Below are 22,159 nucleotides of genomic sequence, written 5' to 3' on the forward strand. Positions count from 1 at the left end.
ACGGCAACTTTCCCCATATACACTACCGTTCAAACGTTTGGGGTCACTTAGAAATGACATTGTTTGAAAGAAAAGCAAAAAAAAATATTGTAGTCATTGTTAATGTTGTAAATGACTTGTAGCTGGAAACAGCTTTATTTTATGCAGTATCTATATAGGCGTACAGAAGCCCATTATCAGCAACCATCACTCCTTTGTTCCAATGGCATGTTGTGTTAGCTAATCCAAGTTTATCATTTTAATAGGCTAATTGATCATTAGAAAACCCTTTTGCAATTATGATAGCACAGCTGAAAACTGTTCTGATTAAGTAAGCCATAAAACTGGCCTTTTAGACTAGTTGAGTATCTATGGTTTTCACATAACTGGGAATACAGATATGCATATGTTGGTCACAACAAAAAAAGTCAGCAAACCAGTTAGTATCTGGTATGACCAATTGCCTCGTGTAGCACAACGCATCTCCTTTGCATGGAGTTGATCAGGCTGTTGATCGTGGAATGTTGTCCCACTCTTCAATGGCTGTGAGAAGTTACTGGATATTGGTGGGAACTGGAAAATGCTGTCGATCCAGAGCATCCCAAACGTGCTCAATGGGTAACATGTCTGGTGAATATGCAGGCCATGGAAGAACTGAAACCATTTCCATGGCAGCTGATGAATGGTATGACAATGGGCCTCAGGACCTCACTTATCTGCCCTTTCAAATTGCCATCAATAAAATGCAATTGTGTCTAGTTTATGCCTGTCAATAGTCAAGTGCTTAATTTGAACCGGATGCTGCCAGAACAGGATCCGGCATCTCTCAGATTTTACCTTGTTTGTTCCGGCACCGATTTGCCCGGCTCTGGCATTATTTATACAATTTGTTCAGTTTGCACTGTAAACATAAAGCGATCAGAGTTAAATCAAGTTGCCTCCTGGTTCTTTATCCCGCATTCGAGTAAAACCATAATGTAAACGCGCGGTGATCCTTCTGCGCAATCATCCTAATCCTTCCACACTGATTTCAGACCTGCTCTCATTTATTTGTATATACTGTATAGGTTATGGGGCGGGCAGGCCCATAATCTTGAAACTGGTCTTGGCAGTGGTGGTCAGCTAGTGAAGCGGTCCCTGCGTAATCACGTCGCGTAGCTTAGGCTAGTCGTCTCCCTAATGAATTTGAAACTGAGGGAACGCCAAATCAAAAATGAATAAGAAAAGGCAATCAATTTTGATAAAGTTTTTAAAGTCCAAAAATCCTGAAAAATATGGTGAACCCGAAACGAGCCAAAGAACTGCCACCCTAGGCGAAACAAAAATCTGCCGCCCCCCTCCTGTCCCCACTAAATTATGTACAGCAGGGGTCAGCAATAGCTTTGGCCTTGGGCCAATTTTTTTCTCAGCTAAAAGTTTGACGAACAGAACATATTAGCATCCCAGATCATAGGCCTACAATACAAATTAAACATTTTAACACTGGTTAGTAGGCAATATAATCAGTTAAATGTCAATAACAGCCTAATATGTTCAATATGACTACATTGATAAATCACCAATGTCTCTATTGTATTTTTGTGTGTGTTGATTGGAGGAAAAACATCTTGCAATCAAAATAAAATGTTGGACTGAAAAAGTCTCAAAAGGCATAAAAGTTCCAAGGAAGAATGGACAGATAAATAGGCATTCTTAACATATTTCTCCAACATCAAACCAGAGTGTCTTGTTTGCAATGCTGAAATGCCTAGTTAACTAAAGGTGAAATAAAAAAATACATAAATTGCTGTTTGAAAATAATTTAATCTTAGACAACCTTAAGAATGTAAGGATGGCACTTTCAAAAGTTACCTCACGTGCAAATATAGGAGGTCCCTTACTGGGCAGAAAGGAAATTTACTTTAACCCCTGCATCGGAGAGTTACAATCACTATGCAGCCAGCTGCCTATAGTAGGAAACAGAGTTTCTGTCACGATCGTCTATGGGTGAGAGAGAGGACCAAGGCGCGGCGTGTGCAAAATACATCTTTTATTTAGAAGACAGGGAAAAACTCACGAAACATACACTAGACACAAACTAACAAAATAACAAACTGACGACCGTGAAGCTATATCGACCAATAGTGCTGACACAAACACTACACATAGACAATTACCCACAAACACCTAAAGCCCATGGCTGCCTTAAATATGGCTCCCAATCAGAGACAACAATAGCCAGCTGTCTCTGAGAACCAAATCAGGCAACCATAGACTTTTCTAAACACCTACACTGAACCCAACCCCATACATACTACAAAACCCCCCTAAACAATACACACACCCTAAACTAGACAAAACACACAAACATCCCTCATGTCACACCCTGACCTAACTAAACTAATCAAGAAAATATATATAACAAAGGCCAGGGTGTGACAGTTTCTTACTAATAAGACACATGGCACGACCCCACAATTGTTAGAGTTACAATAGAAATAACACTTTTTTAAAACATATTTAACATATAATTTAATATTCCTGTAGAACTGTAAAAAGAGCTTTGGAAACAAGTGCTTTCATAAATGCATGGCGAACCTCGTTTTGCTGGATAAGTTTGCTAATAAGTTCTGCCAATGACCCAGCCTTAACGAATTTTGTTTATTTACATATCAAATTTGATTGTCCAACATTTTCAGCATTTCTTCATTTCGTGGCCCGCCTAGTGGCCTCTCCTCTGCTGTGGAGGTGGCACAGATTCTTCCAGTCCCTGGTTCCATCAATGACCAGCGCAAATTTGCCCTGGTGTGAAAAAGATTTGCAGCTAAAACAGAAGGCTGCTGTAACGGCTCTCTTTCGGTGAGTGAGTAGACCAAGGCGCAGCGGGTGATGAATACATAATACTTTAATGTAAGACGAAGACAGACACGAAATACACTTGACTAAATATACAAAATAACAAAACGAACTAGACAGACCTAAACTACGAACTTACATGAAACGAAGAACACATGAACAGGAACGACCGAGACGAGACAGTACCGTGTGGTGCAACAGACACAGCGACAATCACCCACAAACAAACAGTGAGAACAACCTACCTTAATATGACTCTCAATTAGAGGAAAACGCAAAACACCTGCCTCTAATTAAGAGCCATACCAGGCAACCCAAAACCAACATAGAAACAGCAAACATAGACTGCCCACCCAAAACTCACGCCCTGACCATCACACACATACAAAACAACAGAAAACAGGTCAGGAACGTGACAGCTGCATCGTTTTGCTTGGGAGTAAACGAGCCACGGTATCACCACTCTCTCCCCGTTCGCCATCCTCCCATTGTAGTGGGCCACCAAAAAATATTAGTGCCCCTCATCTCTTGGGAAATTCCCCTCCTTATCCTGATGTGGCCCAGCCTGCCATAACATATCCCGTAAAGATCCATTCATATCTTTTGATACATTTCAGCAGTAAATCTCTTTGGTTTAGAGATTGTGCCTCTTTTCTCATGAGTTAAAAAAAAAATATATTCGCTTCCTGATAGTTTTTGTCTTTTATAATCTATGTACCTTACTTTTAGCTGAAATTATGTCCACTAGTAATTTAGCTAGCTAATGTTATCAGGCTAGGTTAGGCTACTGCCTTAATCACTAATCCTCTTCATCACACACAAACATTAAAAAACAATACAATAGTTTAATTGGCAGATTCATTTTTGTTAATGTTTTACAATTGGACAATCCTGTAAAAACACACACATATCACCATAGGATACTGGGAGTGAACTTCGCGAGAAACAGGAATGGGGTGGGGGGCTGGAACTGCAGCAACCGCTACCCGCTGGGGCAAGGCAACCGCCTAATCTTGCCTAACCGGAGGGCCAGCCCTGGCGCCGGATGAGAGGAGTGAGAAGAAAACTGCTCCTGATGGCGATGCCTTAGCAAGCAGCGCTGTTTATCCGCCAGTTCAGCATCACTACCGGCACTTCCACTAGCTAGTAGGTCACCCCTTATAACTGCTTATCCCGCTAGTTCAGCATCACCACCGGCACTTCCACTAGCTAGTAGGTCACCCCTTACCCTTACAATCAGTTGATATAAACGAGAACTATCATCAGAAATTACGCAATATCAATCAGTCAAATCGCCGCCTGACCCACTAGTTGGCCATAAGGTTAAAATCAACGTTACATATCGTGGTGTAGATACTGTATTGACAATGACACAATAACATTTCCAGCATGGCCGACAACCTGACCTCCCTTGCCCGACATATGGTAATTCATAAATAATAAGTGAGCGTTGCATTTGCAGCTCCTAAATTAATAAAAAAAATTCAAACGTAGTTTTAAACGACAATTCTGAACGAACTCCGTAAACTCGTGGCCCAGCTGGCTAGCTTGACTAACATTGCTAGCACGCGGGCGCGTTCCAGGTTGCAGGTCGACACAGGTTGGTTTATTGCTAGCCCGCGGGCGCGTTGCATGTCGACACGGGTGCGTTCCAGGTGGACTTCATTGCTTCTTTATGGGTGTATTACAACGGATAGTTAACATAACAGATTAGCATAATTGGTTCAGATTATTTGATGATTGTTGGCCTCTATTATTTATTTTTTACAAATCCCAAATCACTAATGTGATTCATCTTATCAACCACTTAGTTAGGTGCGCTAAATAAGGGTTTGAACAAAAACCTACACTCCCATTCAAACCCAGAATCCTATACTGGATTTTCTCCAGACTTCCAACACGATTCTACGAGACAAGATTTGGATGGATGGCCACGGGAGGCTAGTGTTAAACATATCAGCTAACCACATACTGGTGGTGTTCCTGCCTGATTACGTTGAATAAGTTGCATTGCATCAACCAATGGTTGTGTGCTAAGTCATCGACTGTCAGGCATTACATTGCTATATCATAAGATGTGGTTAACTGATATGTCAAATACCTATCCAAGCTTTGCGAGATCTGGCAGGCGTCTGCAATGTAGTCAGGCAGGAATGCCACCCATATGATATAGCAGTATAGCAATCTAATGCCCGACTGTGCAGTCGATGACGTGGCATGCAAATGACGTACTGTGCAACTATTGGTTGATGCAATGCATTATCTGCAATTTGGTCAGGGCCTGGAACATTACCCTCAACTAGCTGAATCAGGTATGTAACCTTTATTTAACTAGGCAAGTCAGGTATGTTAGGTTAGAATACCCACAGAATGGTAGATCTCCAGGAAGAGGGTTAGGTAGGTCTGACCTATGTAAGTACTAGGTCGTATTTATAGCAGAATTCCCTTTGGCAATGGACAACTAAAAACAAGCGTTTCTTATAGGACAAGTTCAGGTAGTCTCTAGTCTCTTGCAGTTTCAGTCCATTTTCATTCTGTTTTGTGCCTATCGAATACGACACTGTACTGCCTCCAACCAAGTCTCAGGCTTTTGTGGGCATTGTGCCCCACGACGTTGACCGATGGCCGACCCAGATCCTACTTTATGAATTCAGAAGGACTGCCACTGCTCACGGGAATGATCAAAAGGAATGATGTGACGGACTGGTCGTGGTCTCCCATCTCATTTGTGTGTAGTGTTAGATGGTCTGTTACACTGGTCGCAGCACGACTCTTTATTGCCACACAACCAGAGTTGGTGGTAATTGCTTTTCTTTGTACAGCATGATAGGTAAAAACTCTCACAATGTTTTAGTTTGAATTTATTAGTAGACAAGTAGAACATTTTAAGGCACAGTGTGAATTACATTGACTCTTGAATTGCAAGAGACAAAACAATATAGAACAGCAAAAATACATGAAAAAACAGATATTATACAGCTGTGCCAGGATAATAACCTCTCCTTCAACGTAAACAAAACGAAAGAGCTGATCGTGGACTACAGGAGACAGCAGAGGACGCACGCCCCCATCTACATCGACGGGACCGCAGTGGAGAAAGTGAAAAGCTTCTTCGCCACAGACAATGTGGCGAAGAAGGCGCAACAGTGCCTCTTCAACCTAAGACCCTTACAAACTTTTACAGATGCACCATTGAGAGCATCTTGTAGGGCTGTATCACCGCCTGGTACAGCAACTGCACCGCCCGCAACCGCAGGCCTCTCCAGAGCGTTATGTGGTCTGCCAAATGCATCCGCGAGGGCACACTGCCTGCCCTCCAGGACACCTATGGCACCTGATGTCACAGGAAGGCAAAAAAGATCATCAAGGACATCAACCACCCGAGCCACGGCATGTTCACTCCACTATCATCCAGAAGGCAAGGCCAGTACAGGTGCATCAAAGCTGGGACCGAGAGACTGAAAAACAGCTTCTATCTCAAGGCCATCAGACTGTTAACTAGCCATCACTAGCCGGCCTCCACCCAGTACCCTGTCCTGAAATTAGTCACTTTCACGATGGGTAACATGTCTGGTGAATATGCAGGCCGTGGAAGAACTGAAACCATTTCCATGGCAGCTACCACCCGGTTACTCAACCCTGCACCTTAGAGGCTGCTGCCCTATGTACAGTTGAAGTTGGAAGTTTACATACACCTTAGCCAAATACATTTAAACTCAGTTTTTCACAATTCCTGACATTTAATCCAAGTAAAAATTCCCTGTCTTAGGTCAGTTAGGATCACCACTTTATTTGAAGAATGTGAAATGTCAGAATAATAGAAGAGATAATGATTTATTTCAGCTTTTATTTATTTCATCACATTCCCAGTGGGTCAGAAGATTACATACACTCAATTAGTATTTGGTAGCATTGCCTTTAAATTGTTTAATTTGGGTCAAACGTTTCGGGTAGCCTTCCACAACCTTCCCACAATAAATTGGGTGAATTTTGGCCCATTCCTCCAGACAGAGCTGGAGTAACCGAGTCAGGTTTGTAGGCCTCATTGCTCGCACACGCTTTTTCAGTTCTGCCCAGTTCTGCCCAGTTCTGCAGTTCTGCTTTTTCAGTTCTGCCCACAAATATTCTATGGGATTGAGGTCAGGGCTTTGTGATGGCCACTCTAATACCTTGACATTGTTGTCCTTAAACCATTTTGCCACAACTTTGGAAGTATGCTTGGGGTCATTGTCCATTTGGAAGACCCATTTGCGACCAAGCTTTAACTTCCTGACTGATGTCTTGAGATGTTGCTTCAATATATCCACATAATTTGGATGTAAATGTAAATGTAATTTTCCTTCCTCATGGTGTCATCTATTTTGTGAAGTGCACCAGTCCCTCCTGCAGTAAAGCACCCCCACAACATGATGCTGCCACCCCCATGCTTCACGGTTGGGATGGTGTTCTTAGCTTGCAAGCATCCCCCTTTTTTCCCCAAACATAATGATGGTCATTATGGCCAAACAGTTCTATTTTTGTTTCATCAGACCAGAGGACATTTCTCCAAAAAGTACAAACTTTGTCCCCATGTGCAGTTGCAAACCGTAGTCTGGCTTTTTTATGGCGGTTTTGGAGAGGTAGCTTCTTCCTTGCTGAGCGGCCTTTCAGGTTATGTCGATAAAGGACTCGTTTTACTGTGGATATAGATACTTTTGTACCTGTTTCCTCCAGCATCTTCACAAGGTCCTTTGCTGTTGTTCTGGGATTGATTTGAACTTTTCACACCAAAGTACGTTAATCTCTAGGAGACAGAACGTGTCTCCTTCCTGAGCGGTATGACGGCTGCGTGGTCCCATGGTGTTTATACTTGCGTGCTATTGTTTGTACAGATGAACGTGGTACCTTTGCGTTTTGGAATTTGCTCCCAAGGATGAACCAGACTTGTGGAGGTCTACAATTGTTTTTCTGAGGTCTTGGCTGATTTCTTTCGATTTTCCCATGATGAGCATTCTATAGGCAGGGTCACCCATAATACTACTCCTATCCACCTGCGTGTGTCCGGGAACCACATTGAGTCTCTATACAGTTTATGCTCATCAAGTGCCACAATCCCCTTATCAACTGGACTGCTGGTACTATCGTGCGCTGGAGCCTGTTCTGCCACGCCCATTGCCTGAAGTTGGCCTGAAGAAGCCTCGGACCTCTCCGCCATTCCTGCGGAGTACCAGGATCTCCATGAGGTTTTCAGCAAGGCCCGGCCCACTTCGCATCTACCCTATGACTGCGGGATCGACCTTCTCCCGGGCACTACACCACCCCGGAGACGGCTGTATTCACTGTCGGTTCTGGAGACCAAGACTATGGAGACGTACAGAGGACTCCCTGGCTGCAGGGGGTATCTGTCCTTCTGCCTCCCCCGCCGGCGCAGGGTTCTTATTTGTGGAGAAGGACAAAACTCTGCGCCCGTGCATCAACTCCCGGGGCCTCAATGACATCACGGTTAAGAACCGCTACCCGCTATCACTCATCGCCTCGGCTTTCGAGCCGCTCCAGGGGGCCACTATCTCTTCTAGGTTAGACCTGCGGAATGCCTACCACCTGGTACGGATACGGGAAGGTTGTAGCGGTATTTATTAGAGAGGGGTAAAGAAAGATCTTGTTCGGGCGCCAGGCAGGTATTAACCATGCCGAAAGGAAAAGAGTAGAACAGAGAGAGTACCACTACCAGACCCACACACATCAGCAGAAGAGACTGCCTAGAGGGTAGCCTGTTTACCAGATAGCCAGCGGAGAGAAAAGAGAATACACACCCTATAAAACCCACATCACAGCACAGTCCTTCCACAATTCTTGGTAACCCCACCAAGCATACCTCATACAATAATAATAATAATGGCAGAGCAATTAAACAGCAACTTCATACAAGAAAGAACCCTATCATCAACAGAGGATTTGCAATAATTTGTATTCTCTTCCAGTGGAGGAGTGCAGAGGGTATGACTGTGGGGGTGTTCATATACACAAAGGCCTTAAAAATGTCCACAATCTTCTCGGCCACATGTCCTTAGTACACCCCACCTCAACACAGTTCAAATAATAATACACACTTTAAAGCAATCTCCCTTTTAACTAAAATGTCCACCCAAATACACTGCTCAAAAAAATAAAGGGAACACTTAAACAACACAATGTAACTCCAAGTCAATCACACTTCTGTGAAATCAAACTGTCCACTTAGGAAGCAACACTGATTGACAATAAATTTCACATGCTGTTGTGCAAATGGAATAGACAAAAGGTGGAAATTATAGGCAATTAGCAAGACACCCCCAAAAAAGGAGTGATTCTGCAGGTGGTCACCACAGACCACTTCTCAGTTCCTATGCTTCCTGGCTGATGTTTTGGTCACTTTTGAATGCTGGCGGTGCTCTCACTCTAGTGGTAGCATGAGACGGAGTCTACAACCCACACAAGTGGCTCAGGTAGTGCAGTTCATCCAGGATGGCACATCAATGCGAGCTGTGGCAAAAAGGTTTGCTGTGTCTGTCAGCGTAGTGTCCAGAGCATGGAGGCGCTACCAGGAGACAGGCCAGTACATCAGGAGACGTGGAGGAGGCCGTAGGAGGGCAACAACCCAGCAGCAGGACCGCTACCTCCGCCTTTGTGCAAGGAGGAGCACTGCCAGCGCCCTGCAAAATGACCTCCAGCAAGCCACAAATGTGCATGTACTTCTGGCAGGGCAATAATAGTCCAGCTCCAATGAACTTCACTGGGAAGTGCATTAGGAAAATAGAGAGTCTGTTTCAGGGTAAAGCACTGGAATGATGGAGGGAAGAGAAAGAGAGAAAGGGAACAAGAGAGATCTTAGCTGTGGTCTTCAGGCGTGCAGGTGTACTGTCTGACTGTCCGATGGTTTGTTGGTTTGTAGGTTAAAGCTTCGCAACAATGTTGCTACTAATCCATGCGATCCATAACCGTCGCGGTCCCAAACAAAAACAATGACACCGATGATTGAGTTAAAATACGTTATAAACTACATACGCTGACAACAAACAAAACTGCACGTTGAAGGCTCCGTGCAGGATTTCGCCACAAGGTGACGGGTGGAAGACAGCCTTCAACACTGCTAGCGGACACTATGAATACCTGGCGCCGCCAATCGGTTTGTCCAATGCTCCTGCTGTGTTCCAGGCCCTGTTTAATGACCTTCTCTGGGATATGTTGAACCGGTTCGTGTTCATCTACCTCGACGACATCCTCGTCTTTTCCCACTCGGCTCAAGAACACATTCTCCATGTCTGACAAATCCTCCAGCATCTCCTGGAGAACCAGCTGTTTGTCAAAGCTGAAAAATGTGAGTTCCATCACTCCACCATCTCCTTCCTTAGATACAACATCTCTGCTGGAATGTGCAGATGGATCCGGGAAAGGTGAGAGTGGTGGTGGATTGGTCCTAACCCACGTCCAGAGTGCAGCTGCAATGTTTTTTTGGGGGTTTGCCAATTTCTATCACCGTTTTATCCGGAGTTACAGCACCCTGGCTTCCCCCGTCAGCACTCATCTCCAGCTGTTGACCGGGCGTTCCTGGACCTGAAGCATTGCTTCATCACAGCTCCCATATTGATCCATCCGGACCCGTCCCGTCAGTTCGTGGTGGAGGTAGACTTTTCAGATATCGGAGTGGGGGCCGTCCTGTCCCAGCGTTCTGCCCTGGACTTTAAGCTGCATCTCTGCGTTGCCTTCTCCCATTGCCTTAACGCCACGGAGAGGAATTATGATGTGGGAAATCGAGGAGTGGAGACACTGGTTAGAGTGGGTGGAACTTCACATTCATAGTGTGGATGGATCACAAGAACCTGGAATATCTCTGCACCGCCAAGGGTCTCAACTCCAAGCAAGCTCGATGGGCCCTGTTATTCACCATGTTCAACTTCACCATCTCCTACCGCCCGGGGTCTAAGAATGTTAAGCCGGACGCGCTTTCACACCTCTATTGCCCCGCTTCTACACCCTCTAACCCCGAGACCATACTTCCTACCTCGTGCCTGGTGGCTACCCTCATCTGGGGGAATAGAGAACCAGTGGTGCAGGGTTCCCAGACGGACCCCGGGGGGGCCCGGCTAACCGGATGTTCCAGATGCTGCCCGCTCCCCTGTCCTGGAATGGGCTCATTCCTCCAGGCTTGCCTGCCACCATGGCTCCTGTCGGACCCTGGCCTTTGTGCGACAACACTTTTGGTGGCCCACCATGGTTCCGGACGTCTCAGCGTTCATCACCGCCTGCACTGTCTGTGCTCAGAACAAGAATCCTCGGCAAGCTTCGGCTGGCCTCCTTCAACCTCTTCCTGTCTCTCATCGTCCCTGGTCACATATATCCCTGGACTTCGTCACTGGTCTCCCTCCGATTGATGGCAACACCACTATCCTCACGGTTGTGGACAGGTTTTCCAAAGCTGCCCATTTCATTCCCTTCCCCAAGCTACCTTCTGCCAAGGAGACGGCCCAGCTCATGGTGCAGCACGTCTTCTGGATCCATGGACTTCCGATGGACATGCTTTCCGACCGTGGTTCTCATCCCAGTTCTGTAAGGTGTTCTGCACACTCATTGGATCGTCGGCCAGCATGTCCTCCGGGTTTCATTCCCCAAATTAACAGCCAGTTTGGAGCGTGCCAATCAGGACCTGGAGACGACTCTTCGGTGCCTCGTCTCGGCCAACCCCACCACCTGGAGCCAGCAACTCGTGTGGGTGGAGTACGTCCGGAACACCCTTCACTGCTTGGCCACTGGGCTCTCACCTTTCGAGTGCTCCGTGGGTTATCAACCCCTGCTCTTCCCGAGGAAGAGATCAACATACCCTCGGCCCAGATGTTTGTCCGCCGTCGGCATACCTGGAAGAGAGCTCGGTCCGCTCTTCTCAAGACCACCTCCAGGTATCGTCTTGGACAGAGGGTATGGCTGTCCACTCCCCTCCGGGGAGAGTCCCGCAAACTTTCCCCCCGTTTTATTGTCCCTTTCTCCATTTCCAAGGTCCTTAGCCCCTCTGCTGTTTGTCTTCTGTTGCCCCGCACCTTCCGTATACATCCCATGTTTCATGTATCAGGGATTAAACCTCTGTCTCCTCTTTCCAGGCCCCCACCCCATCTCATCGATAGCCATCCGGCTTACACGGTGGGGCGTCTCCTGAGTGTTCAATCTCGGGGCAGGGGATTCCAGTACCTGGTTGACTGGGAGGTTTATGGTCCAGAGGAACGGTGCTGGGTCCCCGCTAGGAACATCCTGGACCAAGCCCTCATCGCTGAATTCCACCGCCGGCACCCCGGTCAACCAGGTATGTGCCCGGGTAGGATGCCAGGTGACGTCCTTGGGGGGGGGGGGGGTGTACTGTCACACCCTGATCTGTTTCACCTGTCTTGTGCTTGTCTCCACCCCCCTCCAGGTGTCGCCCATTTTCCTCATTATCCCCTGTGCATTTATACCTGTGTCTTCTGTTGTCTGTTGCCAGTTCGTCTCGTCAAGCCTACCAGCGTTTTTAAATGTTTTCCCCCCGTACTCCTGTTTTCTCTATAGTCCCTGTTTTAACCATTCTGCATGCCCTGATCCTGCCTGCCGTTCTGTACCTTTCGGACTCTGCTCTGGATTACTGACCTCTGCCTGCCCTTGACCTGTCACTTGCCTGCCCCCTGTTGTAATAAACTCTTGCTACTTTGAACTGTCTGCATCTGGGTCTTATCCTGAGGTCTGATATATACGAATGGCTCTATCAAACTGAAACATGGCACCTCACCTATATTTTGAGTTAAAGAGAGGAATTAGGCAAGGTTGTCTATCTCACTATATGTTTTTATTATTCACCCAAATACTTTAAATAATAGTCCTGTACAAGGTATTTCCATAGCTGATAAAGAAATTATTATAAGCCAGCTGGCTGACGATACAACACTTTTTCTGAAAGATGCTAGTCAGATTCCCATATCGATTCATGTGATAGAATCTTTTTCCAAAGCATCTGGTTTATGTCTTAACATTAATACATGTGAACTCATGGTGGTCAAAGATTGTGTGGCAACCTCATATTATGGTATTCCAGTGGAAGAACTTACATATTTAGGCATACCCATTACTAAGGATCAGAAATCTTATCTTTAAAAGGAAGATACCTTCAGCCTTGGTTATTAGGAATCTCTAGACATGCTACGCTATCTTTATATCTTGACGGTAAAATAAGCAAAGAGAGAGACCAGATGCTTTTGAAATTTCTGTGGAGAAACTGTACCCATTACATTAGGAAAACAAATGAATACACATTTTCTGGACTTTACTACCTTAAATACTTCTTTTAAGATCAATTGGATAAAACAATTCCTAAGAAGACCCACTTCCATGTGGAACTTTAATACTCATGCCGTCTCTACTTTTGGTCTACTTAACTTCATGTTGGTTTCCAATTCTAATATTGACAAAGTTCCAGTGACACTCTCTGCTTTTCATCTGCAGGTTTTCTTGTCATGGTCCTTAATTTAGAGGCATAGTTTTTCTCCACACAGATATTATATATGGAATAATCGGGACATATTGTATAAAAATACTTCTTTGTTTTTAGAATATTGGTTCCGAAATAATATCCTATTGGTGAGCCAACTTGTAAATGCAGAGTATTTTACTTAAAAGGAATTCTTATCACTTTACAAGATCCCTGTAACACCTGAAGATTTTGCAATTGTTTAAAATGCCATTCCCTCAGGTGTTGCTTTATTATTCAGGAACCTGACCCTCAGAACATACTTACAATTAACCTTGTTGACTCATCAGTAGGAAAGATTTGTTTTTCTTTTAGTCCAATGGAGCTATATGAGCCTTGTTTCAACAGGATGTTGTACTATACCTTATGTCATGCCTTATTGGAATTGTTTATTTGATAATATTGGTTGGGAAAAAAGCAGTGGTGTAAAGTACTTAAGTATACATACTTTAAAGTACTACTTAAGTAGTTCTTTGGCATATCTGTACTTTACTTTACTATTTTTCACTACTTTTACCTCACTACATTCTTAAATAAAATGCTCTACTTTTTACTCAATACATTTTCCCTGACACCCAAAAGTACTCGTTACATTTGAAATGCTTAGCAGGACAGGAAATTGTATAATTCACACACTTATCAAGAGAACATCCCTGGTCATTCCTACTGCCTCTGACCTGGTGGACTCAGTAAACACATGCTTCGTTTGTAAATTATATCTGAGTGTTTGAGCGTGCAACTTGCTATCCTTAAATACATTTTTTTAAATGGTGCCGTCTGGTTTGCTTAATATAAGGAATTTGAAATTATTTATACTTTTACTCTTGATACTTAAGTACATTTGAGCAATTACATTTACTTTGATACTCAAGTATATTTAAAACCAAATACTTCAAGACTTTTACACCAGTAGGATTTTATTGGGTGACTTTCACTTGAGTCATTTTCTATTAAGGCATCTTTACTTTTACTCAAGTGTGACAATTTGGTACTTTTTCTACCGCTAGAGAAAAGTTTGGATATTGCCACACATATACCTACTTATTAACAAAATTAAGGAAGTTTCTTTTTAAATTATTCATATATATTATCCTGTCAACCACTATATGAAGAAGTTTTTAAAAATCGAATTGTACCTTTTGTAATGACCACCCAGAAGGAAATGTCTGTGGCAAGACATCAGTAGATGTATAATTGAAAATTACATTTATGAAGATTGTACAATATTTTGGAGAGATGTACTGCTTGGATTCTTTACCTACGAAAGAAATAAGTTGAAACAATTTTATGTAATTCATTTCATTATTCTTTTGGACAAATTTCATATTCACAAATGTAATTTTAGAAACAAAACACCACATTTTCATACCTTGCAAAAATAAATTAAACTATATGTTAAGAAAATGAAATACTCTGCCAACAAGAAAGCTGTTAGGCTCGAAATGCTAATAAATGTGCACCGTTACAGTTAAAAAAAAAAAAAACTCTTACTTCCTGAAACAGCTAGTCATTTCCTTCACAACCACACGACGCGTCGCTGTTGCTCTGGAGAGCACCTGCTGTTCTTTTGATAGCGTTTGCCAAGTAGTTGTAGCGTCTCTACTACATTAAACTTTGACAAAGAAAGCAAGAACAGGGGAAACAATGGCGAATGCCCATCGCGCCAACGTCCTGGTTACCTCCTGTTTGAAAACGCCGGTAGACCCACATACCAAGGCTCCGTTGGCGTTGTATGAAAGGCAGCGAGCCCTTCCATGTTCGTCAGCAGCTGGTCGTATTGACAATCGAGACTACGAAAAAGAGGTAAGATATCGGCAGATGAGTTTTGTATTTGAAAGCTGAGCTAAGCAATCAAGAAATACTCTGAAAGGATTGGTTGAAATGCAGCATAAGGGTGGAAAGAGGACTGGAGCACCATCCAATACTTGGCAAGATGCCATTCATCCCACTAACCAATCCATCAACGTTATAAATGACCTCCAATCTTTATGTTGATCTGGAGAGGAATGGAATCAGTTGCACATAGGAACCCTACATGTTTTTTTTTTTTTACATGCATGGTTCAAAATTCCATAATAAGCTAATTCTTTGGTCCTCCCTCATTGATCTGCTAGATGGCGTAGTCATAAAACATATTGATCATACATTGCTACCAAACATCTAAGTGGATGTAAGTAGGCCTAATGTATATCCTATGATACTGGATAGTGATGTAAATTAAGTGGAGAATCTATTAATTCATATCTTTAATGTCACTCATGTTAAAGATTGGGAAAATTCAGGTCAAGCATGTACTTATGTCGGTGGATTCTCATAAATCCATGTTGTTCTCAAATGTTACTACAGAGATTTGACTGTTTTCAGGTCAACCTGCCTGTGTGGGAGAGGATTTAACCTGTATAACTTGTTACTGGCCTATTTTTGGCTTCCCTCATTTACTAGATTACGCTGACGTCACAGTCCCAGTAATCCTAAATGCTTTATTTCCTTTGGACAACATTATTTCAAATCCCATTTATTTTTCCTCACTGGACAAGGATCTTCCCTACATCTGGGCATCTCAAAAAAATTAATAAATTAGAAAGTACATTCATTTTTATCTGGCTTGTACTGTAACCAGTAGGATACTAGTTAGAATTGCTTGTCCAAGCTTTAGACATATTTTCTTAATATTTGTAAATGTATGATTTGATCTCGTCCATTCATCACCCCAAGAAAAAAGATGGAGATGGTTGGGGGCCGAGCAGCGAGTGTGAAAGTTGAACACACTCCTTCCATTATCACCCACATTCTGTACGTGACCATATGGATAGGTCATCCAAACCCACAGAGCTGGGGATAATGAGCTTAGGCCTCAAGTAGCCATCTCATATTATGTGCTACTCTACATACTTCATAACCATCCACAATATGTCCAGTCATCAGTACTACTCTTACATGATGATACACTTCCATACATTTGGCATATTAACACAAATGGGGCCACCCATTCAAGAAATATCTGAAAGTCATAGAAATACAGGTGAAAGGCTCTTTCTTCCATGCAACCATAATCCTATCCAAGATACCCGTTGCTTCCAATGGCTTACTTAAGGGATCATGCCAGAGAAGCCGGTGTTTGGAGGATATATTGGCACGGGTGTTAGGTCCGAGACAAAGTCGATTTTACATTTGACCAATAATGTCCTTTGTAGGCTACTTTTTATTATTTGCATGGAATGGATTCCAGACACATGCTCCACAATCCGTGCACAACGTAAATGTTTTTTGCTTCATTTTCCTCATGACTTTCTTTGACTTCTCAGCTGCAGTATGACGACTCTGGGTCTGAGTGCGGTGATGGGGATGCCCCCGGGAAGGGCAGCCCCCTGATTATCAAAGACTACCGAGTGACGGGGGATCACATCGACCTGCGTGAGTTCTACTTCTCCAACGAGGAGTACTATCGTAAGCTGGAGGAGCTGAAGAGGGCCCACCTCCGCACCATGGCCGAGCTAGAGGGCATGTACCGCAAGAAGCTGGAGCTCAAAGGCACACCACCCTCAGAAAATATGCAGCGGCCACAGGCACACAGGTGTGTTGTTGCTCTTGTTAGGAATGTATTGTTTGTCTTGATTAACCACCAAGATAATAAGCTGAAGTTGGTAGGGTACATTATTTCTGCCCCTGGAGTGTACTCTACTCAGTGTCTACCATTTCTAACGTGTCAATTAATATTAGAAGGGTTTAAAATCTTTGTTCGCTCACCAGATCGTTCTTGAAGATCAGCCCCATGCCCGTGAGGAGTCTGAGGAAGGCCCACTCTGCTCTGGAGCTGAGGAGGGGCTCTGGGCTGTCGGACACATCTGACGAGGAAGGTACTGTCGACAACAATGTGGAGAAGGGTCTGCAGTCCTCCCCCAAAGAGCACATCAAGAACATGTGGCAGGACTTCAAGCTGTCGCCTCGCAAGTGCCACCCGTCCACATCCTCCCACCAGAGCCTCATTGGGGGCCACAAGAACGGCATCAAGGGTAAGGACCGGAAGCAAGGGCGAAAAGATGTCGAACATGAGCCTTGGAAACCCAGAGTGACCATCCCCAAGCCGTTCCACATGACGCTGCGGGAGAACCAGAAGCACCAGAAAGGTGTCAAGACACGGTCAGAGATCGAGCTGGAGAACACGGCCCTACGGAAGCAGCTGGAGGAGCTGACAGAATGCCAGCGCAAGTTCCGTGCCAGCTCCGTACCCGCCCACGTGCGCCTGCCCCTGTATGAGGAGCTCCAAGAACGCGACGAGGCACGGCGGGCCATGCGTGAGCGAGAGCAGCAGCATCTGTGCTCCACCCAGCAGCCCTTCAGTTTCCTGGAGCGCGAACGTCTCAAGAGGGAGCAGAGAGAGGAGCAGCTCCGCAACCTCCAGCCAGACAGCAAGGAGAGAGTCCGACCATTCAGGGCCAAGCCCGTGCCCAAGGCGGTGTACGAGGCGGCGTCGGGCGAGCAACTGAAGGAGGAGCAGCTGTACCGCGCCATCAAGATGCAGATGAGGGCCCAGGAGCTGCTCCACAGCGCCTCCATGCCACCCAGCATGCTAGCACGCCACCTTAGTGAAAGGAAGTGGGCCAAGGATGAAGCCAGGGGGGACACCGCTGGATCTGAGGATGACAACAGTGCCTCTTACAGGCCTAAGATAAATACAGAGGTGCCCGACTTCGACGCCAGCTACAGGAGGTTCATGAAGCAGCTGGAGAGCCGGCGCGACGTGAAACCTTTGACGACGTGCGAGCCGTTCCAGCTCCGGACGTCACAGATCCCCTCGCACCGCGAACGCATCCTGGCCGACATCGAGAAGGAGCAGATGAGTCCGCGGGCCAAGCGCTGGCCTTACATCAGCATAACTGGGCACGTCCGTTCACACAACTCTAGCCTCTGCTCCTCCCTCTCAGGCAGTCTGGAACAGCTGCCTGCCAAAGTCACCGATGCCAGCAAAAAACGGCAAGAGGCCGTGAGGTACTACCCACATAGAATAGCAAGGGGCGTCTCCTTTTTAGACGAGCTAGTGAGCGCTTCAGAATTTAGTTGCTCTTTTTAGGAATAGTTATGCCCTGAAAGTTGAAACCCTTGTCTGTTGAATCCTGTGGACTTCCTATCCCCTGTGGACTTCCTATACACTCCCAGCTCCAAAACAACCAAATGCCCAACATCTGACATTATTACCCCCCTAGTCCTACTTCTAGTGTCTTTGGCCTTCATTTTCCCTTTTGACAAAGTCCTTCCTCCACCCATGCATTCCTGTCATCGATGACTGCCTTGTCTCCTTGAGTAGAAAGGTACTTGAGCAGAGAAAGAAGGCGGAGGAAGAGGAAGCGAGATGGAGTGAGAGACAGAAGCAGAGAGAGAAGAAGCTTGCGAAGGTGGTTTCGAAGCGCGCCCAGGCCAACGACACCCACGTGCCCCTCTCTCAGACCAACCAGTCCAAGCTCAAGCAGTTCAGGTACCCATAGAAACCCATAACATTACAATTATACTTGTAGCAACCAAGAAACTCTGCCTGAGACCAGTACGAACACCCACTCCACAGCCCGCCCCACATTTTCATATGGAAGTAGTGAGTGGAATTGCAAACCTAGTGTTAATTTAACACTATTAAAAAGACTAAACTGAACATTGCCTCAATAGTCTCAATTGTGACTCTTTTTCTAGTATATTATTTTGAAGAATATGGATGGATCTCTTCATTGTTTTTATAAGACATTAAAAACATACTAATGTGTGGATACCCTTTTGTTCCATATCCCAATTTCAGTTTCAAGTAATTCTTTAGGAATGATTTCCATATCAGTAACAGTAAGCTGCGGTTGTAAAAGTTATGTTTTTGTTGAATAGGTCAGGGTTGAGGGTTATTTCAGGGCTGAGGGTTGTGGGATCACAGGGGTGAGAGGTTGTCTGTGTGTTTCAAACAGAAAGCAGGACTTTCAGCGCAGGAAGGAGTACAAGGAGGAGATGAGGGAGATCCAGGAGAGAGTTAAGGGGAGGCCTCTGCTGTTGGAGCAGGTCGCACAGGTGAGCCTGAAACGGCCCACACACACACACACACGTGGAGTGACATGACATGGGTTGCATTTCAGTAGTTATAAGTGGCTTCCTTTCCTCATCTCCTCAGTCCACTCATTCACACAATAAATATATATTGCATGAATAATAAATGTATGACTGACTATTTTCCCATCACTGGTCATGGTGTATGCTATTTTTCACTTCTGTCTGTTGACAGATGAATGCCAAACACGCTGCAGAGAAGCACTACACAGACACCCTGCGAGGCTGTGGAGTGAGTGAGGACTTTGTCAGTGGCAAGGTGCCCCAGCGGCCAGGTGGCCAAGACTCTGCATGCAGGACCTCCTTCTCCAGTGACTCCAAACAAAGGTAGGCTCAATGACAGTGAATTATACATTTTGTAAACATACTTCATTAGTCAAAGTCTCTACAAAGACAATACAATATCACGTTGCAAAAAACGTTTTAGGCCTACTTCATCACCTGTGCTGTGGTCTTAGATCTTGTATACAGTATTACAGTCTCAGATGGTGATAGTGAATAGACATATAATACATAACATATTTAACACAGTTGTAAAGTTACTCATAATCAATAGAAATATTATTTCAAAGTAGTTGAGCCATGTATAAGAGACAATCAATGAGGGCTATGCGTTCTGTGGAAAATAATGAAGGACATGGAAGGTGTATATTATTTTACAGAGAATGCATAGAGTCCCGAGTTTATTATCCCTTTTATACCATGGCTATAATGTACACATTTGCCGCTAGAAATATGTTCATTTGCAGGTAGAAATGTGTTCAAAATCCACTGAAATAGCTAGCAAATGTACTAGATAGCTACAGTAGTTGCCTTGGTAACGAAACAAACATAATTGCTAGTTTAGCTATCCAAACCATCAGTTTTAGCCCAGAATACCTGATGAATGTACGAACATTCAATACCGGTTGAATATGGCTGGTGTCAGTAAACGTCGGCAAAAAGGCGTAATTAAATTGTTGCCAGCAGTACAGTCACCAACGATCTGGATAACATGAAAACAGCCTAACCAGCTCTGCTATGGCAAGTAAAATGGTCTGAGTGAGTTGTTCTCTCAGTTGTAGCTAGCAGTTAGATTGGGTGCTTGACTGCCGTCGTTCGGATCAACGCTTCTCCTTGCAGAGCGTCCCACTGTGCGCTCTGAATTCACTAACGGACAATCTGACAACGCTCCGAATTTACGGGCGCCCAGAGCGCACTCTGGCACTCCAGATTGAATTTACGAACACACGCTTAGCTTGCTATTATAAAAATCGAATTCAATAATGTTTTCAGTTCGACTTGTGTTGCTTTCATAGGCAACTCAAACATATAACATGTAAGAATTAACGAAATATATTGAATCCTAGCGTTCTGAAATAATGCACGCTCTAGAATGCACTTTAAGCCAATCAGAAACGAGTATTCAACAATGCCATGGTATAAGAGTTTATCTTTTTTTATTTTGTTTTCTCAGTGAAAAGGATGAGACCGATACACCAGCTATTTACAATATGGTCTTCCAGGATGACTACCCAGACAATTATGAAGACAGCTTTGCTGACCAAGAACTGGAAGGAGAGCAGGAGCCTGAGAAAGATGAATTAAAGTCAGAGGAAGATGAAGGCCATGACGAAGTAGGGCGGGAGAGGGAGGACATTAGGCGTTATTCAGATGATTGCGATTACTCAGATGCCCATTACTCAGATGATGATGACCATTACTCAGATGCCAGTGAGCATTACTTGCCCCTGGACGATGAAAAGAATGAAGGGAGTGACCTCATCAAAAGGCCCAAGAGTACAGAGAGCAGCCCAAGCTATAGAAGCGGCCAGCACAGCCGAAACAGTCAGAAGTCAGAGAGTGATAGGGAAAACACAGCAATAGCAGACAAGACAAATTATGAGGATGACTGAAAAGTCAAAGGAGTGCATTTTCTCACACGTAGGCGGACTACATTGTGCGCAAACGTCTACAACACTGACACACAGTGGTAGAGATGCTTCTATTATAAAATAGGCTAAATGTATGGTAGGATATCTGTGAATATACAGTAATAATGGGAAATGTGTAAATAAAATTGGTTAATTTCCTGTTTATTAAAAGAAAATAGCAAATACAATTTAGTGTGATACACAGACCAGAGTCAATTGAAGTAGTAGGTTATGGTTATACAAATTGTCACATTGAACAGTTTAGGGTACTTTTTGTTTTGTGATATCCCACTATGCAGGAAATACAACACTATGACCACTTACTTTTGGATGTTTGTGATACATTTTCTTTAGACAATTATTTGTCAATGTTTTGTGACTAATTATGTGTAGCCTAACATTTGCAATATATTTCAGGATCATACTTTCATTTCATATATACATAACATTTGGGAACATAAAGGTGTTATGTATTTCATGTACATTATGGGATATTTATACACTGCTCAAAAAAATAAAGGGAACACTTAAACAACACAATGTAACTCCAAGTCAATCACACTTCTGTGAAATCAAACTGTCCACTTAGGAAGCAACACTGATTGACAATACATTTCACATGCTGTTGTGCAAATGGAATAGACAAAAGGTGGAAATTATAGGCAATTAGCAAGACACCCCCAATACAGGAGTGGTTCTGCAGGTGGTGACCACAGACCACTTCTCAGTTCCTATGCTTCCTGGCTGATGTTTTGGTCACTTTTGAATGCTGGCGGTGCTTTCACTCTAGTGGAAGCATGAGACGGAGTCTACAACCCACACAAGTGGCTCAGGTAGTGCAGCTCATCCAGGA

General features: G+C 44.3%; 1 protein-coding gene across 1 annotated transcript; it reads left to right on the top strand.

Annotated features, from left to right (window-relative positions):
• The first annotated feature begins 14,867 nt into the window (after positions 1 to 14,867).
• fam161a (FAM161 centrosomal protein A) lies at positions 14,868 to 21,390 on the top strand. The gene is made up of 7 exons (XM_071390772.1): positions 14,868 to 15,118; positions 16,621 to 16,889; positions 17,066 to 18,304; positions 18,621 to 18,788; positions 19,258 to 19,357; positions 19,569 to 19,720; positions 20,850 to 21,390. The coding sequence occupies exons 1-7, from the start codon at positions 14,960 to 14,962 to the stop codon at positions 21,286 to 21,288; spliced, it is 2,526 nt and encodes an 841-aa protein (XP_071246873.1). The 5' UTR covers positions 14,868 to 14,959; the 3' UTR covers positions 21,289 to 21,390.
• Positions 21,391 to 22,159: the final 769 nt, after the last annotated feature.

This window comes from Salvelinus alpinus, chromosome 2, assembly GCF_045679555.1.
Source record: "Salvelinus alpinus chromosome 2, SLU_Salpinus.1, whole genome shotgun sequence".
Lineage (NCBI taxonomy): Eukaryota > Metazoa > Chordata > Actinopteri > Salmoniformes > Salmonidae > Salvelinus > Salvelinus alpinus.